Consider the following 27,714-nt stretch of genomic DNA (forward strand, 5'->3'; position numbering starts at 1 on the left):
AAATTATACTCATAAAAATTTATTATACTTCATATTAAAATTTAATACATATAGACAATCTATAAATACGATAACAATTAAAATCAATAAAAGTAACTTCTATATACGTTAAAATTGATCACACATTTTCTGCATACAATATCCTCATTTCTCCGCTATTTTAAATCAAACCAACTATAAATTACGGTACCAAATCTTAAAAATTCACGAACCTCAAAACTGTCTTAAAACATGATCGTTAGCAATTCCTATTCTCCAATGAAAATAAAAACTAATTTAATGGATGCTCACTCAGATGAAAATCTGGATTATTCATCTGAAAACCAAACAAATATTCACTTATTACACAACCACAAAACCTTTAGGTCTAGTGGCATTACCTTTTCCAATACAAGAGAGGCGAGTTTTAAAACGCTCCTACCGACTCATCCCCAAAATTTTCAATCTTTGAAAGTTTTTGTCGAATTCGTTGGGCATATGACTTGCGGCAGTTATTCCAGAAGTATAGAAAGATGGAACTCAACTCAAGAGAGTGGGCATCAAGTTTTCAGTTTCAAGAAAAATCCTCCTGTAAGGGGAACAAGAAGTATAAGAAAAAAGTTGTGTTAAATCAAATTCACAGATCAACTTTAGATAAAACTCATACTTTTGGACTTTGGTTAATGTTGAACAGAGGCAAAGCCGTTGCCCTCCTGGTGCAGTTCCGGATTTTTAAACAACAGACTGCTCAAAATTGGTTCTTGAGTGTTAGGAAGATTGGATTTTGCTGGTCTATTTTCACCACCAATATCAGGGAAACTTCCAGCCTTCATCTGTTGCTGGAGAACGTCTGGCAATAATTCCACACCTCTGTCCTGCAATTAAGAAACCCGAAATTTGGTTCATAAAAATATCAGTCTCCAGGAGTGCCCTCAAATCCCCAATTTCAAACCAAAAAATCAATTGCACATCCCAATAAGCTGCTAGAGTCGCAATCATGTCCCACCAGGCATAAATTTTTAAAGGGAAAAAGAAATGACGTATTTGAAACTTCAAATATTAAGTGTACATCTGCAAAACTTTGTAGCATTTCGTAAATGTCAATGGGAGAAGCAAACATAGGAACGACCAAATTTTACACTTGTTTCTTTGGAATTTGATGATTTCAGGTGAAAACTTAAGAACCAAATGAGAAACAGATTTCCGCTGAAGACCTTTGATAAATTCGATATGAATATAGACAAGGGTCCCTGAAATTATTGTCAATCTAGCCAGGCTAAATTTAATTAAGAAAGCTGCGACTCTAAATTTACTTTTTTTCTCTTCTGTTTCAAGCCTTCAATATTTTGAGGAAAAGTGTTCATTTTGAACAAGTTAACGAGTTTTTTGTAGAAGGGATAGTTATGTGATGAGTGAGATTTTTTTATTTTTTATTTTTTTTTTATGTGATGAGTGAGTTTTTTTATAAAAAAAACAAATGAAGAGGACTTCCCATGTATTTGTCCACAATTTACAAGCTAAAACCAACAAGTTAGCAAAATTTAAAAATCAACAAAACCAACAAAAATGGATGGCAAACGTATCTTCATATAGCCAAAAACAGATCAAATACTTATTCCAACTTTACGATAAACTAGATGTGAGAGCTTGGTCAGCAATCAGCTCTAAGGATAATATTCACGCAAAGCACAACACCGTTTTCATATAAAGTGGAGTAGTGGACATATCTTGGGTTCGATGGTTCCTTATTTTCGTTTCTCCTGAATTGCCTTAAAATTGACATAGTAGAAGATTTCTTGACATGCAAAATTCGTATTACTGGGGGAAAAGAAAAAGATAGATCACTCACAACCAATCCCTTCCTCCAGTGGCTTGCTAATTTCATCTTAAATGTGATTTCATCTTCCTGGCTTTTTGAAATGAAGTCTTCCTCCAAAGCCTGAAGCTTACAATCCACTTGGTATGCTTCAGTGTACCGATAGCGCTGCATTAGTAAATGAAGGACATATAAGTGGTGGTTAACAATGTCGTGACCAAAATTTGGTCACTGATACATAAAGTAACGCTAAATCCCATCAAAATAATGATTAATGCATAGCTGACCGAGGAATGAAGAAGCACAATTAAATGCTAAGTTCACAACAACCCATGTGTGATGATGGCACAGACTTAAGGGATAGAAGCTACAAATCAGATGTAACCACAAAAACTTTTCAAAAGAACTAAGGATTTATAGAAACTTCGAATTTAACACTGAAAATGCACTTGCACTCATGTACAATTGTACATGTAGATAATTTGCCAAACGTTTTCCAGTTTCACAATTTCAAACCATATCCACCAGCAATTATGAATTAAAAATTTTCCATCCTTTTCCAGGATAACTTAATGTCGGATAATCCAGATGGATAAGGAAAACAATGGAGAATTAAACTGGTTTGGACACCAAAATTTAGAATTTGATTTTATTCCATTCGCGTCAGATGAGATAGGAACCAAATTTATTTTTATGGGATGGTAGTTTTTTGGCATAGATTCAGGATAGCTAGGCCTTACGCATTGACATTCACGTCCTCTCTCATCAATTTCTGAACTTTAGGCTTTTCAAACCAAAAGTCAATTCTGTTCCATGCCTAGTCAATTCTGTTCCATGCCTATTACTCAAAGATTTCATCATCCAGATGACTAAACTCGAAATTAGAACAGAGAAACTCTGCAAATTTTTCAACTTCCAAGCAAAGCAAAAGCAATTGTTGCTCACATTGCCAGAGAATTTAAATTTTTGCAAGTTGCATCGACCATTTGTGTTTCTTTTCTTTTTCCCCAATAAGTTAAGACTAATACAATAAAGAATTCAATTTCCACCTGCAGTCCTGCACTACACTTTAAATAAATGACATAAAACTTTCTTAGGGGATTCAAGTGACAAAACTCAAGTGGGTTAATGTTAGGGATTAATAAAATTGTAGGACAATCAACGGGTAAAATAAAATAAATAAAGAACTTCAGTTGGGTATTGGCCCTAAGCCAGACGAACAATCAAACAGCAGCAGTAAGGCTGGAAACCAACTATTTGGGTTCTTTCTCACGCAGTACCTTTTTAATTCAGATAGAATCATACAAACACTATAGAATAGGACATGATTATAGCATCAATCAACATAGTTTCCAACCAAATAGAGTTGATCTGAAAATTTTAAGATGCATTCAAATAATAATTAAGTACAATTACTTTAAAGCTTTGTTATCACTTTTCATGCTATTGGCATCCTGGGACAAATAAGAAACTCCCTCTCCATATAGCTTCGTAATAATAGTTTAACTGTTAAAGTTTAAAAAATTATGTTAACAAGCCAATGACATTATGACTCAAATTTCTAAAAACCAAGCCAATAAGTCAGAATTTCTATTGCCACAGACAAGAGAGCTACAAGATAAGGCACATGAATAGTATGCTAAAACCTATATAAAAATGTTGCTAAAAAAACCTAGAAAAAAATTAGAAATACCTGTAGATAGAAAACAACCAGGAGACTACCCACAACTGATGAAGGATCATCTGTCACAAAATCAAAAAGGCATTTATGAAGATGTTTCTCCTCATCAGAGTTCCAAGGCAACTCAATCATTCGATCAATCAAGTTCCTCCTAATGCAAAGACAACAAATTTCGGTCACTAAAACCTCCACCCAGAAAAGCCAATCCGACTGATCATTTACTTCACCCGAAGCACAGATATGTTTCTCATCCTTCATTTTTGTGCAAATCATTCTCTGACACATAAATGCTTCAGTCAAAAGCCCACACTCCACTCGAACTCGAACCGCTGTGAGAGCCTCCTCAAGTGAAACTAATGTTGCTCCCCCATCTCGTCCAGACCACCTCAAAGCCATGAGAGCTGCATCAGGATTCTGCCTTTCTAATAAAGCCATGGCAATCTTAGGATGAATAGTTGGGCCCGCAATTTCAGGAAGAAGGCAAATTGCTTCCTAGTGAATCAATTTGTAAAATATAATCAGAGCAAAAAATAATAGATTGAGAACATCTAACGCAATTATGAAAGAAAATAGAAAATTTACATTGATACCTGGAAACATACACAGATATAATTATAATTAAAGAAAGAAAAGCAGAACCATTTCCATCACGAAACGGTCTACTCAGTGACATCCATAAAGTTATGTTATTTGTCAAAACAAATAACCAAAATGCTTGTGGAAGAAAACTGGGGTCACCACTCACCACACTACCCACACATAGAAAAGTAGAGGACTTGATTCTCAAAACTGTGTGTTATCCATGAGGCAGTCTTCATAATCTACTTGCATGAACCTATAGATTTTAATTCCTTGTAATGTATTACTCATATAAATTGATTTACTTGAACCACCGGTTCAGATGCTACCATATCTGTTAAAGTCCAAGGTCCGAGGACATTTTGAGTAATAAAGATTTTTGAGATTTAGATCGTAGCTCAATGAGAAAAATAATGCTGGTTATTGTCATTAAATGATTGTGAGCCCTTTTCCTCGTTTGCATCAACTGTTCCTCATTCGGCCTAACCACCTAACAAATAAAATATGTGTAAAAGTATGGTTCACAAGAAATAAAACTCTCAAGGATCCATTCTAAAATGTGGTACAGAAAATTCGATCACGCAATGGCAAGTGCTGAGAAAAACAGCTGATTATTTCATGAGAACAAACCAAAACCTGAGACCAGGGAAATGGAGCATTACGTGTAAACAGTTGATAAATCATCATATAGAATTATTCAGACATCTCATGAAGCACTAGATCATGAACTACACACCCACTTTTTCATACTCAAAGTCTCAAACTAAGCTAGCCAACATCATTGATGCTGGTATGGTCACAAAATCATCAAGTCTGCTTTGTATTTTCCAAAACAACAAAAAGAGGATGATTCACCTCAACTAAGAAAGACATGAAAGTTTACCTTCAATGCTTCATCAGTATGGTCATCCAGAAGATAGAAAATAGAAGATTCCAGCAAACAGTGTCGGGTTATACTGAATGTGACAGCAAAGTCATCAACAATGGGTCTCCATTCGTCAACAGGCAATCTCCAGTGCCGATCAAATAGAAAATACAACAACTGAGGCGAAGGTTAAGGATGGCAAGAATAAAAATACCAGAAAACTTGCATTAACTATTGAGACAAAAATTCTTATGCATGAAAAAATCACCGATTCGCTATACACAATATAAGATAGGATACAATTGCCTGCTTTGCAACCACCAAATGTGGATTTCCTTGCAGAAAGAGCAAGTCAACAGCTGATCGAAGATTTTCAAAGGGATAGCAGCCTTGCATTCCATGTAACCTAGATCGGGCAAATGAATTCCTGCTATTCGATTGCAAAGATAGAGCTTCTAATTCCTCATCATCTCTGCCTTTGTATCCTTGTTCTGTGTCAAGATTTGAAAGCGCGTCTACAATGAAGAGGCTAGAGACATTCTGCTCACCAAATTCCAATTTACGATTCAACGGATCAGGCCAAGCTCGCTTAACTGCTGCAGACTTCCTTTCACGAACAGATGATTGCCATGATGTCAAATCAGAATATCGAGATTTCGAATTCTCCAAAAACTGATGCCTGATGCACCAAATCATTATCTCCAAGTGCTGTAGAATCCATAAAATTGCAGACGGGCTCAGTTAGACAGAGACATCTGTTCAACAATGGTCTACTCCAACCCCAACCACGGTTAAAAAGGATACAATATTGACAGGTCTTTTAACATTCGTTCAGTGACAATCTTATCAGACAAATAAGCCCAACGAATGAGGCAATGACCAAAAAATTCTGAGCCACGGCACTAAAATGCTGGATTCAATCATATGCAAATAAATGCATGTGATGACCAGACTACACAAGGTGACTATTGACTAGAGATGAATATTTTTAATAGTGACATACATTGAATGTCAATAACATGATGAAAATGGTTTCAATGTTTTCACCTGCTTTGTCTTCAATATACTTTCTTGAAGGTGATTCAGGTCCTGAATCATTGCTGAAATGGAACCTCTAAATGACGATTCAATACCTTCTAGAACCTTGGATATACCAGCTAGCTTAGAAGAAACTTTCAGAAGTGAACATAACCTAACATTCATCTCTCGTACAGAGAGATTATCTAACATAAATGTTAAGGAGTACATTATATAAATGACTTTTCCTGTTTAAAATATTAAAAAAGAAAAAAATAGCACAAGCAACCAAGTTTTAGGATACAAATCACTTGCAGTTCTGCCAAAATATTTGTGAATGTTCTCCTGCACCAGTCCTTGACTACCTTCTCATCCAGTAGAAAAGCAATAACTGGATCACTTGATACAGCACTTTCGTCCATACATACATCTGTAACATCTGTACGATTCTATTAAGGAACAAGGAACCAGCAATGTAATTATCAGTGCATTTCTAAAACCATTGACATAAAACAGCTCCCATCATTAGTCTCAAAAAGTACTGTAAAACTCCTCAACGGTACATTTATCCTAGCAAAGCATCGAATTTCCAGATTGCTGTTAGAAAGCTTCAGCACAAAAGCTGACAGCGTGAAGAACGGACAACAATAGAAACCTATTGTGGTTAAAACACCCTGGTGAGAAATAACAAGCTAGCTTGAAACTTTAAAATAAGAAACATATTCTAAAAAACTAAGACAGGTTTCTAGATTACTAAGTCAAACAGAAAGGCAGATGCCTTTGACAACAGAGTAATCAGCAAAGAGAAAACTTGAAATCATTTGTTCAACCATAAACAAAGAGATGATGTAAGGATACAATGACACAGTAGAGATACTAAGTTATTCTCCAAGGCGACGTCAAATATATAATAGAGTCGTTGAACATCAGTAACCAATTGATTTTCTTTATCTTGCAATCTGTCATCACACCTCTTGGAGATCAACCCTGCCTCTATACATTCATAGTAAAGTCGAAAAGGAAGTTCGTTATTAGTCTTTGGCAAGGGTGTCCTACAAATGGGGCAAACATCACATCTTTGTCGGCATTCATCACATAAAGCAGCATGGCCACACGAAGTAAGAATTCTCTGCACACAACGCCCACAGCTTCTCAAGTCCCTAGTTGCCCTGCATCGCTCTACCTTGGCTTCATTGCATAACTCCGTCGGATCAATTGATGCCAGATGTACCAACGCCTTCTAAAACCAACAACAGCTCTGACGTCAATTACTAATCTAAATCCAATAAAAGAGAAACTGGACACTACCCATAACATTGAAATTAAATATCACTAATCCACAGGAATTCCAGCACTTAAAAGAGGTAAGCGAAAATCCAAAAGAAAAAGAAAGGGAACCCACAAAATAAAATTTGTTGTTCCACAAAATAACTAACTTTGCACCACCAAACTGCATTAGATGCCACACAAAACAGTAGCACTGTGTTCCTCCCAACTCGATGAGCCAAACAAAAAACAACTTTTGCTACCATCGAAGCAACAACAAAAAAATGATAGCAGCTGTACATCAACGCGTAAAACACAAAAAACAAATTGAGAAGGCAAATAAACTACAAACAATTGCTCTTAACCCTAGCTCAGCAGTCAGCACAATAGCGAGTACGTCATAATAATATACATCCAACTTCCAAGACAAACATACGCCCTGATATCTACGAACACGAAATGCATGAATTAATTTGTGCGTGAGCACATAAATAAATGGAGAATACCCGGCGCCGAGTGTTTTCATCAAATTTCCGCCCGTCCATCACTCAACGCAGTATATTACCACAAGTAAGAGATTCTCAAAATTAACGATGGCAAAATCAAATCAATTCACTACTTTTCCTCCTCCTAGATTCCATTTTTCTTTTCCTCCATAACTAAATAAATGGAGCAGCTCATGCGTTTGGGGTACTGAGAGGGTTTTTCAAACACTTTCAGCGAAGAAGCGCCGAAGTAAAAAATGCTACATTTCAGACATTTCAGACTGTCTGTTACGATTAGGGCCCGAATTTTCATTAAATTACATTTTTTACCAAGTAAAACGGGTTATTAACATTAAAGCTGACCATTAAGGATTGATACGTGAGGCCCCTGTCCACAAGGCAGGTTAGCCCTTATCTTGATCTAATGGAAGCCCTAACATCCTTGTCCAGTAGGCCTGCGCAATATTCATTTTATCTGTGGGAGCCCCTTAGGGAAAGAAGGAGGCACCTTCCCTTTCTTCCATTTAAGGAATATGTTGGGCTTAATCCTCTACTTCGCTCTCCTGATAGGAAAGTTGGATACTCTATTCCCTCCTATGACTCGGGATAGTTGGGAGGGACTGGAAGAACGTCCTTTATTGGAGGAGGAAAAGAATCTCACTTATGCTTCAACACACTTGGAGTTCGAAGTGGATCCTTCTTTCTTTGTTCTGCGCTCCACACAAAAAATGGATTTTTGTTCATCCTTTCCAATATATAATATAGGATTAGTCAATCAAATAATAGATAGTAAATGGGACGACCCGTCTATTCCATCATCCTATGATGGAATAGAGTGCTTTAATGTTAATAACCCGTTTTACTTGGTAAAAAATGTAATTTAATGAAAATTCGGGCCCTAATCGTAACAGACAGTCTGAAATGTCTGAAATGTAGCATTTTTTACTTCGGCGCTTCTTCGCTGAAAGTGTTTGAAAAACCCTCTCAGTACCCCAAACGCATGAGCTGCTCCATTTATTTAGTTATGGAGGAAAAGAAAAATGGAATCTAGGAGGAGGAAAAGTAGTGAATTGATTTGATTTTGCCATCGTTAATTTTGAGAATCTCTTACTTGTGGTAATATACTGCGTTGAGTGATGGACGGGCGGAAATTTGATGAAAACACTCGGCGCCGGGTATTCTCCATTTATTTATGTGCTCACGCACAAATTAATTCATGCATTTCGTGTTCGTAGATATCAGGGCGTATGTTTGTCTTGGAAGTTGGATGTATATTATTATGACGTACTCGCTATTGTGCTGACTGCTGAGCTAGGGTTAAGAGCAATTGTTTGTAGTTTATTTGCCTTCTCAATTTGTTTTTTGTGTTTTACGCGTTGATGTACAGCTGCTATCATTTTTTTGTTGTTGCTTCGATGGTAGCAAAAGTTGTTTTTTGTTTGGCTCATCGAGTTGGGAGGAACACAATGCTACTGTTTTGTGTGGCATCTAATGCAGTTTGGTGGTGCAAAGTTAGTTATTTTGTGGAACTCCATCATATGGTTTCTTTGAAAGATCAATACGAAAAGCAAGATCAGCTTCATCATATGCATCAAATGCTCTTTTAAGAGTTATTGCTGAATCCAACATTAGGTATGTTGAGTTCCATCTAGTAGGCACATCAAGAGTTAACAACTTATTTGTTTCCAATTTTTCAAGTTGAACACACTCTTGAAATCTTTTGTACCTAGCCGGAGAACTTCGTAAATATCTAACAGCTCCTCTAACACGAGAAATAGCTAAATGCTCATCATTTCCTTTCAAACCATCCTGCACAACAAGATTAATGATATGTGCAATACACCTTACATGAACATATTTCCCTCCCATAATATTGCTTCCCCAATTATCAAACTTCTTTTTCAAATAAGCAATTGCGCCATCATTTGAAGATGCATTGTCCACAGTGACAGAAAAAATTTTACCAATACCCCAATCAAGTAAACATCTCTCAATACTCTTTCCAATTTCTTCACCTTTATGACCAGAGATTGGACAAAAATTCAAAATCCTCTTACTCAAGTTCCAATTTTCATCAATAAAATGAGCAGTAAGACACATGTAGTTTACCTTCTGAATAGATGTCCATGTATCAGTAGTAATGCACATCCTTTGACAATTATCTTTTATGAACTGCTGTAATTTCGTCTTCTCATTCAAATATGACTTATAAATTTCTCTTGTTACTGTCCTTCGTGATGGAATATCAAACATTGGACATGCAACAGACAAAAAATATCTAAAACCAGGATTCTCAACTGTCTTAAATGGGAGTTCATCAACAATCAACATGTAACACAATGCATCCCTAACTTTTTCTTGCTCAAATCTCCAATTAACAAGAGGAGCTTCTTTATCACCTTTTCGAATTAATTGAAACGAGAGCCTGTTTTGATTTGTTTCAACCTCATGTGGTTTTTTCTTGCATGATTCATAATGGTTTCTAAGAGGTCTAGTCCCATGAATTTTTGGATTCGCTTTGATCTCCCTACCACAATACTTACATCTACCTTTTTGAATTTTTTCAGTTTCACAAATAAATTTATCAAAATGTTCCCACCATTCTGACCTAGACATCACTGTCCGGGAACGTTTTTTCGGACCACCTAAATTTTCATTGCTATCCTCGTGGACCTCATTAGCCATATTGTCAATGTCCATACTAACCTCTTTGGATGGGTCACTTTGGGGTTGTACGTTTGGCGAAGAGAGAGTTTCAGAAGTTCCTCCAATTTTCATGGTATTGATTTGATTATCTACATTTAGAAAAAAAAAAATTTAATCAGAAATCGAAATAAAAAAAAATTACACAGAATCAAACCAAGTCCAGAAGAAACAATATAACATATTTTTCAAAATGTTTGGATATGCAAAGAGGCAATCAATTTACACAGAATCACCGATCCAATTCCATTCTTGAATTCACAGTTCAAGCTCTGAATTTTATTCAAACTACAAAACACATATACCATACAACTTACAAGCCACAAGAAACTTTCAGATATTTGAAGGTTAATAAGATTTAAAAAAACACAAGACCTGCCACATCAACGAAAACCAATCCTGCTGATGCAAAAGAAAAATTTCCAAAACTCATTTAAAGTTGAATACTATAAATCCTTACACCATAATGAATACTATAAATCCTTACACCATAATCAAAGTCCAAGAAATGCATACCAGAACTAAATAATCGAGAAGGCAAGGAACGAGTATGGTAGTTTAATAAAAAAAAACAGAGAACGAACACTGGAATCCCCAACCAGAACAGTAAGGACGAGAATCTAGGCAACCCATACCACACGAAGCTACTAATGTAATGAACAAATTCCCTCAAACGATTTGAAATTATCATGTTGGCCGAAAATATTTTTCAGATTACACAAATATCTATCAAATATATAAAGATTCTAACACTTGAGCACACTTACCCGTTACCAGAGCAAGAAGCAAGCCGATAGAAGCAGAGGAAAAATGAACTCGAACAGTCGAAGTCCAGAAAACTCTTCAAGAAGCTGAGGAAAGACGAACTCGAAATCGATTGCTTTGGCCTTTGATTAAACTTTAGAAGCTGAGGATAAAATAAAGAACTCAATTGCTTTGAATAATTGAATAGTGAACACTCTCAAGATCCCATGGAAGAACGAGGGCAGGCTGGCAGCGGCGGCTCTCTTGAAGAGAGTCTCTTCTCACTTCTGCTCTTCTCACTTCTGCTACTAGGTTACAGACTCTCTCCAAAAATAATCGGATAATGGGCCAAATAAAACCAAATAATAAAAGCCCATACCATTTTTATAAAATATATATAAATAGTCGGGTACCCGATCGGGTAGTACGGATAGTGTTAAACTACCCGAAACCGAACCGACTAAATATATATCGGGTTCGGTTACTACCCGAACCCGACAAAAAACCCGAACTACCCGTTTTATCCACCCGATCGGTTTCGGGTCGGTTCGGGACCCGAAAAACCCGACCCGATTGCCCACCCCTAAAGCTATTATTCGTAGGCGTTTCTATTAATTTATGTATAATTTATCTTATTTAATTTTATATTTTTTGTCATATTATTTATTTATCAATTAATTATTTATTTTACATCTCAAATCATTAATTATTTATGTTTATCAATCAAATTACTGAATTTAAATTACTATATTACCTCTTATAAATAATATTATTCATATCTTGTTTTTATTATTAAAATAACAAAATTATAATTTATCATTTTTATACAAAATTTAATCAATAAAATAAACTATAATTTATCAATCAAATCAAATACTATATTAACTATTATTTTTTATTTATTTTTCATTAATTAGTGTTTCTTAGGTAAAATCATGATTATATTTTTAATTTAATTCGTAAAAATCAAAATTATTGATCAATTAGTCATTTTATATGACTTTATCTTTTTTTGACCATTAATTATTTTTTTAATTTACTAAAATAACATTAACTTTGTGATATTTAGTGTTTTTTATTTTACGGAAACGTCACTAACATGTAAAATTAATATATTTGTTGCGATTAGCGATTATGTATTTACGAAAAAACTATATTTTTAGTATTTTTAAATTTTACGGTTTATTTTTTCTCTTTTTGTTTTTCTTTAAAAAAACTGACTTTACAAAAACGTAATGCGTACACGATAATACTAGTTATATTAATATAGTATACACTTTTTAATTAACTAAGTTTTAATTAATTGGTGAAGTTTGATTTGATATTACCATTCTATCATAACTTAATTTTTAATAAAACCAAAATTATTAGGAAAATTAGTTTATATGGCTTTTTATTTTTTATCCATTATATATATTTTATTATGACACTCATTTTGTCACCTTTTATGTTTTTTTATTTATGAAAATGTCACTCACTTTGTAAAATTTGATATATTTGTGTTTTTGTAACTATTTGTTTAAACAAACTATCTTTTGTATTTTTAAAATTTTACCATTGATTTTATTTTTTTCTTTACAAAAAACTAAACGAGCATGCATCATGTGCAACAAAATACTAGTTAAATATTTAATTACTAGTTGATCGACTTGCATGTGTTCTAGCCTCTAGGTCAAAATAAAGAATATACTATTTTAAAAAAAATTAAAAATTATTATGTCCTATTTTTGAAACTGAAATAACAATGCGAAAAAATAAAATATAAAGAACAAGGTTATAATATAGTTTATAAAATGTTATGATATAGTATATATAATTTTGATCCCCTGCATCCTAAGGTGCAGAAAAACTGTGTGTGACCATTAAAACCCGGTAGTGGATTTTAGTGGTTTTTTTTTTCACCACTAAAACCCACTACCGGGTTTTTTTGTGGTCGCACACAATTTTTCAGTACCCTGGAGTGCAGGGGATCGGAGCTGATAGTATATAATATATATATATATATATATATATATATATATATAAGTTTTAAGATGCCCAACAAATTTCTGTCCACTTCATCTCCAATCACTAAAACCCGACATCGGTTTTTAGTTGTTTTGGTTTTTGATTTTTAGTGGTCGGGCATGAAGTGGACATCATTTGTTGGGCAACTGAAAATTTATATATATATATATACCTCATTTATGGAATATTTTGCATATATATTATAAATATATCAAATTTTGAATGGAAGCAAATTTCAGACATATTTTTCTCCATAAAAAATGTGTATATCGTTAATAGTTTTCTCCTTATTTTTTATAACATGTGTATATTTTGAAGCAAAATCGACTTTATAAATTATGTAAACGAAATAGCAAATTTTGTATCGAAAATTTATATATTGTCATTTTTATTTACACAAAAACTACTGAGACGGATTTTTATTTGGATTACTCATGAAAAAATATTACAATTTATGGCAAAAAATTACTTTTTATTATAAATATAAGTAATTTATTTATAGTATTCTTCATAATTACCTATTTTTTATTATTAATTTGTTGGTTAATTAAATTTATGTAAAGAAATTATATTTGTTATGCTGCCCACCAACTATGCCCAATTATGTGCCCATCATGTACAAGTCAACTCACCTATTGTACTGATCAACTCACCTATTATACATGATGGGCACCGCACAGAGTTAGACATGGTTGGTGGGCAGCATAACAAAACTCTATATATCTATAATATAACAATCTACCGGCTCAAATTTGGTGTATTTATAATATATACATAAAAATTATTATTTCAATTTGAACACAGTTGAAATATATAAACACTACTTGAAATACAGAACCATAAAATAATAATTAAATCAAATAATTCTATATATATAATAATAATTAAGGCTGTTGGGATCGGTTCAGAGGGTAGAGGGGGGGTGAATACACTCTGAAACTTTTCTTCTTTCTTTTCAAAATGATCAAGTGAAGTTTAGTTCACTTAATCTGTTTTCTCAACTTCTAAAACTGTTTGAACAACTTAAATAGTGCGGAAATAGTTCAGAGGTTTTAGTGATGCAAAGTTTAGAGCACAATGTATGAGCAATATGTAAGATAGATAACAGTAAAGACTAAGGCACGATTTTTGGAAGTTCGAAGGCTTAATCCTTCTACGTCTCCCCTTCTTCCACTTAGGAAGGAATTCACTAGAAGACTTTGGTTATTACAACGTCTTGCAATACACCCACTTCAGACTTAGGACTTATCCAATGCCTAATCCGAAACTCCTAGATTTACACAGATAAGATTCTCAGTTCTTATCAGACTGGTGAAAGCTTTCAGAGTAGCTTCAAGTCTCTTCAATAATGAGTATAGTTGAGTTGAGCTTCTCAAACTGCAGAGCGGTCGAGAGGCTTGGAAACCCTAAGATGATCCTTGACGATCAGATATGTAAACTGTAGGCGAGGGTTTATTTGAGCAACAAGTGAATGATCTTGTAAGTGTGCTCAAGTATTGCTTCAGTATATCAGATGAGGACTTCTGATAGTATACAAGTGATTGAAATTTTTCGAGTTGCTTATCTCCTCTTCTTGAGCAATCTTCCCTTTATATAGGTCAATCATCAACGTCTTTATTTTGAACGTTCTGGTGCTGCATTGAATGCACATTTAATGCTTCATAAATGCATTGATGATTCTGCATGGAGATCGTACACTTCTTTAAATGCAGACAACTTTCAGAGTCCAAAACTGGTATAAACGGTCGAATGCTTTATCTGTAGCCATTCTGCGTTTTTGCCATTTTAGTGCAACCTGTTGTCTCGATGCAAGAGTCAATCAGATCTTCTGATACTCCGGTTCTGCTTTTAATGAAAGATCTTGCAAGTACTTGTCTTGAGATATCTTGATAAGCAGTTGGCATTCTACCGGTAGATAGATTTATCCTCTGCTGGTTTGAATAACCAGTCGATAGGCTTGTGACTGCAACCGGTCGAGAGACAAGGGCGGTTGACAAGCTTTAGATGGTTGCGGTAGGAGTTGTAGTAGATTCCTGAAATACAAAGATCGGCAGCACATACCTATACAATGAGTTGTTGTTTGTTATCACCAAAACGTCGGATTCAACAAAGACACGTAAAATCTTTTAAAAATATGAATATATATCTATAATAATGTACAAAAGTAACTGGTTCAAATTTAATTTCTTTAAAGAAATTTAATCAACCAACAAATTAATAATAAAAAATAGATGATGATGAATACTATAAATAAATTAGTTATATTTACAATAAAAACTAATATTTTTACCAAAAATTGTAATATTTTTTCATGTGTAGTCCAAATAAAAGATCCGTTTCACTAGTTTTTGTGTAAATAAATATGACAATATAGAAATTTTCAATACAAAATTTGCTATTTTGTTTACATAATATAGAAAGTCGATTTTGCTTCAAAATATATTTATGTTATAAAAAGTAAGGAGAAAACTATTAACGATATACACATTTTTATGTAGCAAAATACGTCTGAAAACTTACTTCCATTCAAAATTTGATATATTTATAATATATATGCAAAATATTTCATAAATGAAGTATATATATATAAAAATTTTCAGCTGCCCAACAAATGACGAGCACTTCATGTCCGACCTCTAAAACCTGATGCGGGATTTTAGTGGTTCGAAAAATCAAAAACCAAAATAACTAAAAACCGAAGCCGGATTTTAGTGGTTGTGAATGAAGTGGACAATAAATTTTTGGACAACTTAAAACTTCTATATATATCTATATAGATAGATATATAGATTATATACTATATTATAACATTTTTTTTTTATATTTTATTTTTCCGCATTGTTATTTCAATTTTAAAAAGAGGACATAATAATTTTTAAAACTTTAAAAAATAGTATATTCTTTATTTTGACCTAGGGGATAGAACACACGCAAGTCGATCCGCTAGTAATTAAATATTTAATTAGTATTTCGTTGCACATGATGCATGCTCGTTCAGTTTTTTTGTAAAGAAAAAAAATCAATAGTAAAATTTTAAAAATAAAAAAGATAGTGTTTGTCTAAACAAATAGTCACAGAAAGAAAAATATATCAAATTTTACAAAGTGAGTGACATTTTCATAAATAAAAAAACATAAAAGATCACAAAATGAGTGTCATAATATATATATAATGGATAAAAAAGAGAAAGCCATATAAACTAATTTTCCTAATAATTTTGGTTTTATTGAAAATTAAGTTATGATAGAATGATAATATCAAATCAAACTTTATCAATTAATTAAAAGTTAGTTAATTAAAAAGTGTATACTATATTAATTTAACTAGTATTCTTGTGTACGCATTACGTTTTTGTAAAGTAAGTTTTTTAAAAGAAAAACAAAAAGAGAATAAATAAATCGTAAAATTTAAAAATACTAAAAATATAGTTTTTTCGTAAATAAATAATCGTTAATCACAACAAATATATTAATTTTACATGCGAGTGACATTTCCGTAAAATAAAAAAACACTAGATATCACAAAGTTAATGTCATTTTAATAAATTAAAAAATAATTAATGGTAAAAAAAGGATAAAGTAGTATAAAATGACTAATTTGATCAATAATTTAAATACCATTCTGCATTTCAATTTTATGTCAATTTCATATAGGTTGTGCTTGGAAGAGTGACCGACTAAATCGGTGTGATATATATCTACTGACAAGCGTATCAGGTCAAAAATAGTAAAGTGGACAGAAAGTCCAAGTATCGATCTCACAGGGACTGCAGTCAATTCTCAATAATTAATTATTTAGCTTAATCTAGACAAAATCATAAAAATCAATTTGATTTAATTAAAATAAGAAAATAAAATAAAAACTTCTGAAGAAATAAGAATTAAAATAACTGACGATAAAAATAATTAAAACGAGACAACCAAGACACACGTAGGTACCAAACAAATCATGTAACACGTAGTTGATTCAGGACTCATATTTAATCTTAGATCACGGGAATTCTCCATTCTTTTTCAAAGGTCTATTTCTAGAACAATCAAACCTACTCAAATATTGACGAACTAATATTTCGTAATTCTAATCAAATTTGAATGCATTAAATATTTGTGAAAATTCAGTTAACACTCAAACCGCACACTGAAATCGAATTTTATTTATAGTCGGTTTTACAATATGTTAATTATCAAAGTGATCAAAATCAATACCTCATCTGTCGACTTGGAATCGATTAACATGCAAGCAAACAGTTGATCAGACTATTCACAAGATAAATATAAATCTGACAATCAATAAAATAAAATCAACTCTGAAAAATCCCAAACAAACATCCAAGTTTTCTACATGAATTTGTTCGGCCCAATCACGTCGTCTTGGTTGAAAACAAACTATTCAATAATTGAAACTAGAATTCAAACAAAAAAAAGAAAGAAAGAAAAACTCTGATGACTATGAAGAAAATCTCCAATCTCCAAGCCTAGCCGCCTCTCGCCTTTTGTTTGCGTTCTTTGTGTGTTGGAACGCCTCTATGCGGTCTTAAAACCCTCTTTTATATGTATTTGAAAGCCGTCAAATAAAGTCCGAAAAGTCGAAAATTTAATATTTCAAAAATCCATTTTTAAAAAAATTTCGCACAGCAGCGCCTAGGCGCTGCAGTTCTCATCCTAGGGCGCGCTCGAGCGAAAGAAATTAGCGCTCGAGCGCGTCCCTTTCTGCCTAGATTTTATTTTTGCACAGACTTAACGTGCCTAGGCGCCTGATTTTTCTTTCGAGCGGCAGTTTTCTTAAAAAAATCATATCTCGAGTTCTAGCCGTCGGATCGAGCTGAAATTTGGAGAAGCTTCACAACATCTTGAAATTTATTCTGAACGGTGGAGATTGAATTTGAATCTCTCTAAAATTAAATTTTATTTTTTGAACAAAGCTGCTTCGTAATTCAATATTCAACAATTCATTTTCCTACAAAATTAATCCAATGAGTGAAATACACAAGCATGGACTAAAACACATAAAAACACAAAAAATAATATGAATGCACACAAAATATATATAAAAATAACACAAACTAATTTATACAAAATGCACTTATCAATGGGGGTATTTGGATTTGAGAGAATATTTCAAATTAATGGATTTGAAAACCATTGATTTGAATTCTCTTTTTTTTTTTTAAAAAAATCATTTGCTTGGATGAACATATATTTTCAAAAAGTGAATTTGAAATCCATTGATTTGAAATATCTTGCTTGACTAAATTAATAATTTCAAATCTAAAAAAAGCATACTATATTATTTTTTATATATTTTCAAATTAAAACAAGTATTATTATTACAAAATAACCTGTACAATTTAAAATAATATAAATTTACATTTTATTTATTTAAATTGTATTAAATACTAAACTTACATACATAAACTTTTTTTAAAAATTTTTAATAACATATAGAAATTTCAAGTTAGCATCACATGCTCCTAAGACATTAGTACACAAATAACATTTTCTACTCCTATATCGACTCCGATCTTGAGCGGGAACTGTGAGTTTAATAAATGTTCCATCTAAAGCTTCAATTGCATTCTAGAGTTCTTAATAATCAGTTCAAAAACAGATGAAAAAATAAATAAAATATTTACAACTATTTGAAATCTACCGGAAATCCCCAACCTAAAAAAGCCCTACATTGATTAATCCACAAATTTTGAATATTTGTTCAAGAAAAATAATAAACATCATCGTGTTTGGGGCAGCTGAGGTGAGAGACGCCCAATAAGAAGAAGAAACGAGAAAAGAGAGCGCGGAGAGGAGAGAAGATTTCGAATGAGCCGAAAGGATTTAATTTCCCATAAATCAGTAGGTGAAATAAACATATTTATTTAAGATATCAAATTCATAGACTGGCCAAGTAGATGTAGTGAAGCAGGGCCTTAGATTTCAAAACCCTCCTTTCTACGCCTAAAATCGACACATTCTCCTTTCTACTCCTTTTCTCTCTATATTTCTCGTTTTTTTCCCACATATGCCTACATAACACGCACTGTGTCTGTAACTATAAAAGGGTGATTGATACGACTCGTTGGTAGATCTTGGTAAAATCTCTGTTTTTTTGGATCATCGGTGAGTTTTATGTTCTGGGATTGCTAATTTATTTTGGGATTGCTCATTTATTTTATTCTTTTTGGGTGTTCAGCTGATTTGTTGAGTTGGGTTGACTCTAATTTTCTGTTTGATGTGAAAAATCATATAGATTCTCCCGTTTATGCATCTGTTCGACTTTCCTACTAATTATATTTCACGAGAGTGCAGTATTATTTTTAAAATCTATTTTGCTGCTCTTGTATTCAAATATTTTTTTCTCGAATTAAATTTTTTGATCTCGCTGACCTGCATGGATAGATCTGTAATAATTTATGGATTTGAGTATCCATAGATTATAATCTTATTCATATATATTTATTTTACCTACGGTGACCATTTTTGTTTAGATCTACTGTTTTGAGTTTTTCGATTAAAGAATCCTTCACGTTTAATTAATTTATTCGATATTTTTTCTTTGGATTTTTCAAATTTTGGAACCATTATGGTTGGATGCCTTCATACCACGAAGCATGCGTTTAGATCCAAAAAATGTTATACACAAAACCCCCTTCGATTAATTTTTTTACTTACTATTATTATTATTATCAATTAATTTTGAAAATTTTCTATACATCCGGTTATTGGGCCGCAAGATCTCATGAGATTCATTCACTGCTATCCCGATTTTCTAAAAATGGGATTTGTAACCCAATATATTCTGAAACTACATAATAAGATTGTAGTGTTATATATAATGTTTTTTCGTTTTTTTCTTTTTTGAGATTGTGGATTTTTTATGTATGACCGATGCCATCCATTACATCTCTTGATCTGTTTTAAATTTTAATGCTTCTAACTCAGAAAAAAAAAGTTACAGTCGCTGTCTTACATGGATCTACTGATTTTTTTAAAGTAAAGAATCCATGACATTTGATTAATATTTTATCATTTCAGCAAGGAATTGTGATTTATTGAAGATTCCATACTCTTTATATCTCATGCATTGAAATAACATTAGTGGGTTGCTCTAGTATGTATTCTTTAATCAATCCTAACTTTGAGATATATTTTTAGTTAATTTTATCTGTTTTTTATCAACAGATCTGTAATTGAGTTTGAGTGAAGATAAATTGGCTTGTACATCTTCTAATGATTCAAAAAAGAATCTAAACAGGTATGATGCATGTGTTTCAAATTGTAAATCAAAATGAGAGCATGATGTGAAAAACTAACTGTCTAATTGAGCATTATTCCTAGGACGCTTTCCATTTAGAATGGTAGATTTCTGTAGTCGCTTCATTCTTTTAAAGACTTCTTGCGGATCAGAATCTTTGTTTTATGATTATCTGCTTGTTGAAACTCCGATGAACTGCTTCTCTTCTGACTTTCAAAGAATATTCAGATGGAACAATTGTTTACTTGGGTTATGTTGAATCGGATCTGTATTTTCAAAACAGAGTGATTTTCAGATATAAACGGAGAGATTTTATTGATTTTGAAAGAATGTCGAAGTCTAATAATTTGTTATTTTTTAATATGGAAATATTTTGAAAATAAATGCATTGGCACTTCCTGCAAAATTTTAAAAATCTTTAAACCTTTATTAATTTTTATATTTCGGTAAATTTGATTTTGTTTTTTATATCTATATCTTAAAAATTTTAGATAGTATATTATTCAGCCATATGTTTTTTTAATTTCAATTTGATCTCTATCTATAAAAGAGATTTTATCATATCTATATTTTTATTTTTAAATAAATATAACTTTTAGGTTGATAACGAACACATATAAAATTTTGAATATCTGTGTGAATTTGTTTGACATTTGATCATCTCATGATGTGATTTTTGATTATTTGAATTTAGAAAGGTTTTGTTATGAGCTGGTTAGATTATTGAGCTAGATTATTTAAATAATCCAATATATCGATCATTAATTTAAATTTTATATGTTTGAAATAGATATCACAATCTATGTTCAGACTTTTTTTTTGTTATTTTAAACAGAAAAAGAATAATTTAATTCATAAATACTTAAAAATATTAATAATATGGGTTGGTTTAGATTGGTAACATCATGTTATTAAATTATGAAACTTGAGTGAATGCATTATTGCATACATTATGGTTAACCATTTATTATGTTATTCTTATTTGTTTATATGACGCACTTTCATTATGTGATGAGTTAGACCTTAAACTTAAATAAAGCCGTTGATTTAAAATTTATTTAGTTAGATTATTTAAATAATCCAATATCTACACCATTAATTTAAACTTTATATTTAAAATTTATTTAGTTAAACTATTTAAATAATCCAATATCTAGACCATTAATTTAAGCTTTATATGTTTTGAAATAGTTATCACAATCTATGTTCAAAATCTTTTTTGTTATTTAAACAGAAAAAAATAATTTAATTCATAAATACCTAAAAATATTAATATGGGTTCGTTTGGATTGGTAGCATCTGGTTATTAAATTATGAAACTTGATTCAATGCATTATTGCATACCTCTTATGGTTAACCGTTTGTTATGTTATTCTTAGTTGTTTGTATGACAATAAATTTTTTTATGTGATGAGTTAGACCATAAACTGAATAAAATGACTTCATCGTTGTGCACCTTGTAAAATATTTTGCATTTAGTGCCTTTATTTTTTAACATTAAATTTTTTTTGATAGTCATGTATATATAGTTTGTTGTTGGATCTTCCGGATTACTCCCAACAAGTTTTATATGAAATGCATAATATAGATTGATGACACAAATATTTATTATTTCATAAAAACCAATGGAGATTAAACTGACAAAAACCATATGAGAATAAAGTAATGCTATGAAAAATCTGAATTCAAACTGCTTTAAATTAAATTAAAGCCACAATAAAAAAAATAGAACCATCCAAATCCAACCGACTAATGAAAAATCAAGTTATCTTTCAATATTTTTCTTGTTTGTTTACGCTCTTATGGTTAATAATTAATTATGTTATTCTTAGTTTGTTTACGCTCTTATGGTTAATAGTTAATTTTGTTATTCTTTGTTGTTTGCATAACGTAATTTTTTTTATGTGATGAGTTAGACCATAAACTTAATAAACTGACTTCATAGTTGTGCACCTTGTAAAATATTTTGCATTGAGTGCCTTTATTTTTTAACATTAATTTTTTTCAGACAGTCATATGATTATTTGGTTAGCTGTTGGATGTTCTGGATTACTCCCAACAATTTTTATTATGAAATGCATAATATAAATTGATGACACAAATATTTATTATTTTATAATATAAAAACCAATTCAGAATTAAGTGATAAAAACCATATGAGAATAAAGTAATGCTAGGAAAATCTGAATTCAAATGGCTTTAAATTATTAATAAAGCCACAATAAAAAAAATACAACAATCCAAATTCAACCATGACTAATATTGAAAGCTTATTTAAGAGAATTTACCTATTGAAAGCTTATTTAAGAGAATTCTCCTATTGAAAGCTTATTTAAGATTGCAATTTTTTAAGATACGGAAGATGATTATTACCGTGAGATAAATTATGTATAATTTGTTATGATGTTAACTTGTAAGTTGTAAGCTGTAAGACTAATTTTCTTTTATATCTTAAAATGTGTTGACCATAATACCCTTGCCAATTTTCCAATTTACCATTCTTTTGTAACCTTAGTTAATAGAGTGAAGATGCGAGGTTTAAAACAAAATTGATGCATATATTTCATGCTCTTATAATTTCCAGTGAACGATTGATTTCAGGTTGACGTATGAAATGAGTCGGAAAGTTAAGGAAGAAAGCGGCACGCGTCTACCCATTTGCCAGAGGCCCGAGTGGTCCGACGTGCAGCCTGTTCCGCAGGACGATGGCCCGAACCCGGTTGTGCCGATTGCGTACACGGATGAGTTCGTTGAAACAATGGGTTACTTCAGGGCCGTATACTCGGCGGATGAGCGATCGCCTCGCGCGCTTCTACTCACTCAAGAAGCTATTGTGCTTAATTCCGGGAACTATACGGTATTCGGATCATTTTTTATTAATTTATTTTAATTTGTATCACTGTTTTAAAGACAGATTTAAATGCAAAAAATCTGAAATTTACCTGAATTTTGGGCTCTTGACTCCAGTTTGGATTATTATAGATAGATGTGACCTTTCTTGGCTTATGCGCTAATTATTGATATTTCAGCTTTTAATTCTTTTTACTGCGCTGCAAATTAACGGGAGTTGTTAAATTCTCATTGATGTAGGTCGGCTGTAGAAGAAAAAGTAAACACAATTTTTGTTGTTAAATGCAATTGATGTATGAGTTCAAACCAGAGAACATGGTTTGCTGTCGCGGAGGGCATCACGAAGTCTGCTGGTCTATTTCCACTGATCGCGGTTAATGTCGTGGGTTTTTTTTAAAAATAAAATAGAAGTGATGAAATAATTTAGGAAATTTTATAGAAAAATAATTGAAAAGAAAAAGAATATAAAGGCTTTCTGCTACCTAAAATTGTCGTCTCGTTCCATGATAACTACGAAATTGAAAACCATAAAGTTACGTATCAGTTATCTTGGAACTTTGTGCGGCGGTTGCCGTTCCCATTGCGGAATGCCCGTTCCACGACCCAGTCGGCGAACCATCTAATAATTTATTACTCACAATGTGAGCCATGAATTTGTAACTTCCCTGTTTGTTTGCATGTTTCGGTTTGCATGATCTGTACTAATTGGAGCACCTGATTTACCTTGAATAACTCCATTTATTATCTTTGCTATAGCATGGAAGAACTTGTACCCAGAAACTTACAAATGTATAGTTAACTCCGATCATCTATGGACGAGTGTTTAATTGTTTATAGAAATTTTTTCTTGGTGGTTTGATTGGTGGGTCGTTTGCTGAATGTGCACCTTTTCTTTCAGGTATGGCAATTTAGGCGTGTAATACTGGAGTCCCTTAATGTTGATTTGCGCGAAGAATTGGATTTTGTTGCTAATATCATCAGAGACAATTCCAAAAACTATCAAATATGGTAACCATCATTATTTATCTTCCAACATTTTTTCCTATAAATTCGTGCTTAGGGGAGTACAAGTTGCGAATCTAAATTTTATTAGACAGGATATTTGTTTGGTTTCATGTTTCATACCTAAGCTAAAATTATATTTGTGACGAAATTTCTTATAATCTTTAAAGATGACATTGATTGGATAGGATAAGTTGCACCAAACCGAAATTCTTTTTCATACTTGGTGCCTGGTCGATTTCAATGAATTTTTTCACTCTTGAATATGATCTACTTCCACGAGTATGTAATTAACACATTCTAGTTTCTGCGAGAAGAACAAAAGTAGTTGCTTAGAAAAGCTTTGTGAATGTAAGCCAGTGTTCTAAAAATCCCCGCCTAGGCGCTGGGCGGCGGCCTGCCGCCTCGATTAACGGCAGAGGCGTCGCCCGATTAACTGGCCGCCTAGGCGGCGGCTCAGCCGCCTAGACGGGCCTGGGCACCACCTAGGCGGCCTGGGCACTGCCTGGGCGGTTTACCCATATAAAAAAAAACTGTTAATTTTTAAAAATAATAAAGAAAATTTAAAAAGAAGAAAAATGACCACAAACCCACAATCAAAAAAAAGAAAAAACAAAACAAAACAAAAGTGGAAGAAAACAAAGAAAAGCCGACGTGAACTTGTCTTCAATGTTCAACTTTTTTGCTGCCTCCCCAACTATTGAGTATTGACTATATTAGTATATATATTTTACTATATTATTAAAATTTTAAAAGAATTTTATACAAAAAACTGAAAAGACATAAGACATAAAAATTATTTTTCACAATAAAACTCATAAATATTTCATGATTTTAATTATTTAGGTTAAAAAAAAAACCGCCTAGGCCCCGCCTAGACGGGCGGCGACCCACAGCCTAGCGCTTTTAGAACATTGATGTAAGCCAAGCTTATTCTTCATTATTGGTGAGAACATGTCTTTAAAAAGTAAGATCATCATTGCATAATTATTGACTTTAAGTTGTGCATTTCGTTAATGCATTCAATGTGAAAAAGAAATCATGGTATGGAATTGATTGTTTTTCTTATCTTAAACTCCCGAAGTTACAGCAATACCTTAGTGCAATTGAAACTAACAAGTGTTTGAGCCTTCAACATTGAGAATTTCATGAGAGAAATGATCTGCTAGGCCGCTTTCGTGGTGTTGAAGCACTCTAAAACTACAAGTGTTTGAGCCTTCAACATTGAGAATTTCATGAGAGAGATGATCTGAGTAAATTTTTGGTCGTATTGTTCAAAGTCTTGTGAGGTCCTAAGCAAGGAAGAGGGGAAGAAGAAATAAGAAGAGACATGGAAAACCACTTGTAGGTTGAGGATGATCCCGATTAAGACTGGACATAAAGCATTGGACAAATGAAGTAACCTTAGATGAGTCCATTAAAATCTGGATGAAGTCTTGTTTGCTCCAGGTCTTAGTCCAAAAGGGTCTGATTGAATCAGGGATTGTAAATATGGGTCGGCCTTTTTTCACTTTTCAGTCGACTTTAGAATTTATATTTTAGTTTCTAATCCCGATTTACTGCATGGGTTACGATGGCCACAATCTTAGGCATCACCGACGGTGGGTTGCTGAGAAACTTGGGCCTGATGTTGCAAGCGAGGAACTTGAAATAACCAGAGAAATTTTCTCTCGGGATGCGAAAAACTATCACGCGTGGTCACATAGGCAGGTGGGTTCCAGTTCACTTTCCTCAGTTTTTATGGGGGAAAACTATTCTATTCTATTCATGTCTTTTTGTATTTACGTCTTAGCAAATTGGTGACGTCCTGTCATTAGGATCTGTTATTAGTCTGTATGTTTATAGATTACCTCTATACTCAACAGTGGTGATTTCTCAATGCAGTGGGTTCTTTGGGCCCTCGGGGGATGGGAAGATGAACTTGCCTACTGTGATGAACTCCTTGAAGACGATATTTTTAACAACTCGGCATGGAATCAGGTTTTCTCTATAATTTTAAAAAGGATTATTTCTTAAATTTTTTTTTTAAAAAGGTTATTTTTTGGAAAAGACACTTCTAATATTATATATGTTGATGTTGGTTTCCTAGCAGAGATATTTTGTCATAACAAGATCTCCCCTCCTGGGAGGGCTAGGGGCCATGAAAGACTCTGAGGTTGCTTATACAGTTAAATCCATTTTAGCCAAACCCGAGAACGAAAGCTCTTGGAGGTATCTTCGTGGGCTCTACAAAAACGACTTGGCATCTTTATCTGAAGATCCCCGGGTGGCATCAGTTTGTGCAGATGTTCTGAAGAGCGAAAGGGATTATGTCTTCGCATTGGACATGGTTTTGGACCTTCTCTGCTGTCAGTATGAGCTCAGTGATGAGTTGAAAAATTCCATCGATGTCGTTTCTCCCGATTCTTGTCCTTCTGACTCGAGTTTAGCTCAGAAAGTGTGCCACATCTTGCAGTTTGTTGATCCCATGAGAGCTGATTATTGGCAGTGGCGCCAGAGCTTTCTGGTTTGAAATATTGTGTACTCAGTACTCAGATACCATTTTCCCCAGAAGTTGGTATTTTGGTTCCATATTAAAAAATTTTGTTGTTAAATAATTTAGTAAGAAATCTAGAGATTATATTTGAAGCATATGTTTGAAAAATATTTTTGTAAAACGTTTTTTAACAATAAATTTTAAAATTTGTTTTTCAAGTATAGTTTTTCAGGAATAATTGAGATGTTTTAGATGTTTTATGGTGTAATGCAACGATGGAAATTAAAACATCAAAAGCTCATGTTTTTGTCGTATCGGCATTTTTTTGACTTGCTGTGCGCTGGCATTGAATTTATGACAAAATGTTAATTTTAGTTAGGTTTGTACTTGTGTAGCAATTCCAAACTCCAGATACTACCATTCAAAAGCTAACTTTTGTCCTATCAGCATTTTTTAGACTTGATATGAGCTGGCATTGAATTTATGACAAAATGTTAATTTTAGTCCGATTTGTATTTGTGTAGAAATTTTAGTCTTGTATTATTCTTCAAACAAATAATAGTTATGTAGTTATGTTCTTTTGATCTTTAGCCATTTTTCATCGCAATAACATGATAAATTTATAAATATTATTGTTAAATTTTTGTAAACGTGTGGTAAAAAGTTTTAGATATATGTATGTGTGTTTGATAACGTAATTATAAATTTGAAGAATCATACGAGCCATTTAATCATAAGATTTTGAAGAAAATGATTAAGACCATAATAGATTATGTAGAATAGAACACTCACAATTGAAAATGTCACACCGATACATAGAAAACTAAATTGACATTTTACCTAAAGTTTCCCAACAAACTTATTCTGTATTGGAAATATTGAGATATACTTATAATAACTATGATTGATTTTGTCAGATGGTATTTGGAAAAGCTTTTATTATCACTTATCAGCTTTTGATTAACAAAATTTAAAAAAATTTAAAATTTAATTGAG

The 27,714-nt window shown here is 32.6% G+C and overlaps 2 protein-coding genes across 6 annotated transcripts; one reads left to right on the plus strand and one right to left on the minus strand.

Annotated features, from left to right (window-relative positions):
• Window positions 1-102: 102 nt before the first annotated feature.
• LOC140873642 (E3 ubiquitin-protein ligase HOS1) lies at window positions 103-11,451 on the minus strand. 4 transcript variants are annotated; one of them, XM_073276838.1, is made up of 11 exons: window positions 11,159-11,451; window positions 10,395-10,483; window positions 6,796-7,174; window positions 6,242-6,376; window positions 5,968-6,143; window positions 5,221-5,628; window positions 4,939-5,097; window positions 3,489-3,968; window positions 1,829-1,963; window positions 647-854; window positions 103-568 (listed from the first exon to the last, which is right to left on the minus strand). In XM_073276838.1, the coding sequence occupies exons 2-10, from the start codon at window positions 10,464-10,466 to the stop codon at window positions 660-662; spliced, it is 2,139 nt and encodes a 712-aa protein (XP_073132939.1). In that variant the 5' UTR covers window positions 10,467-10,483; window positions 11,159-11,451; the 3' UTR covers window positions 103-568; window positions 647-659. The 4 variants fall into 4 exon arrangements, with proteins under 4 accessions (XP_073132939.1, XP_073132938.1, XP_073132937.1 ...); XM_073276837.1 differs by having other exon boundaries at window positions 6,796-7,177; window positions 11,159-11,450; XM_073276836.1 differs by lacking the exons at window positions 10,395-10,483; window positions 11,159-11,451 and adding an exon at window positions 9,798-10,388.
• Window positions 11,452-18,852: 7,401 nt separating this feature from the next.
• On the plus strand, window positions 18,853-26,936 carry LOC140873665 (protein farnesyltransferase/geranylgeranyltransferase type-1 subunit alpha-like). Of its 2 annotated transcripts, none has more exons than XM_073276869.1 (7): window positions 18,853-18,991; window positions 20,318-20,390; window positions 22,992-23,247; window positions 24,139-24,248; window positions 25,832-25,952; window positions 26,127-26,222; window positions 26,335-26,936. In XM_073276869.1, exons 3-7 carry the CDS (start codon window positions 23,005-23,007, stop codon window positions 26,752-26,754), a joined length of 990 nt encoding a protein of 329 aa, XP_073132970.1. In that variant the 5' UTR covers window positions 18,853-18,991; window positions 20,318-20,390; window positions 22,992-23,004; the 3' UTR covers window positions 26,755-26,936. The 2 variants fall into 2 exon arrangements, with proteins under 2 accessions (XP_073132970.1, XP_073132969.1); XM_073276868.1 differs by having other exon boundaries at window positions 18,865-19,255.
• The last annotated feature ends 778 nt before the right edge of the window (window positions 26,937-27,714 follow it).

The sequence above is a fragment of the Henckelia pumila genome, unplaced genomic scaffold, assembly GCF_033568475.1.
Source record: "Henckelia pumila isolate YLH828 unplaced genomic scaffold, ASM3356847v2 CTG_80:::fragment_1, whole genome shotgun sequence".
Taxonomy (NCBI): Eukaryota; Viridiplantae; Streptophyta; class Magnoliopsida; order Lamiales; family Gesneriaceae; genus Henckelia; species Henckelia pumila.

Excerpts from the sequence above, each read along its gene's own strand:
- LOC140873665 (XM_073276869.1), top strand. The coding sequence starts at position 23,005 with ATGAGTCGGAAAGTTAAGGAAGAAAGCGGCACGCGTCTACCCATTTGC. Across the intron at positions 23,248-24,138 it reads TTAATTCCGGGAACTATACG|GTATGGCAATTTAGGCGTGT; the intron begins GTATTCGGATCA and ends CTTTTCTTTCAG. Across the intron at positions 26,223-26,334 it reads ACAACTCGGCATGGAATCAG|AGATATTTTGTCATAACAAG; the intron begins GTTTTCTCTATA and ends GTTTCCTAGCAG.
- LOC140873642 (XM_073276835.1), bottom strand. The coding sequence starts at position 10,388 with ATGGACATTGACAATATGGCTAATGAGGTCCACGAGGATAGCAATGAA. Across the intron at positions 3,969-4,938 it reads ATACTGATGAAGCATTGAAG|GAAGCAATTTGCCTTCTTCC; the intron begins GTAAACTTTCAT and ends TTGATTCACTAG. Across the intron at positions 1,964-3,488 it reads TGGTTGTTTTCTATCTACAG|CGCTATCGGTACACTGAAGC; the intron begins GTATTTCTAATT and ends TTACTAATGCAG.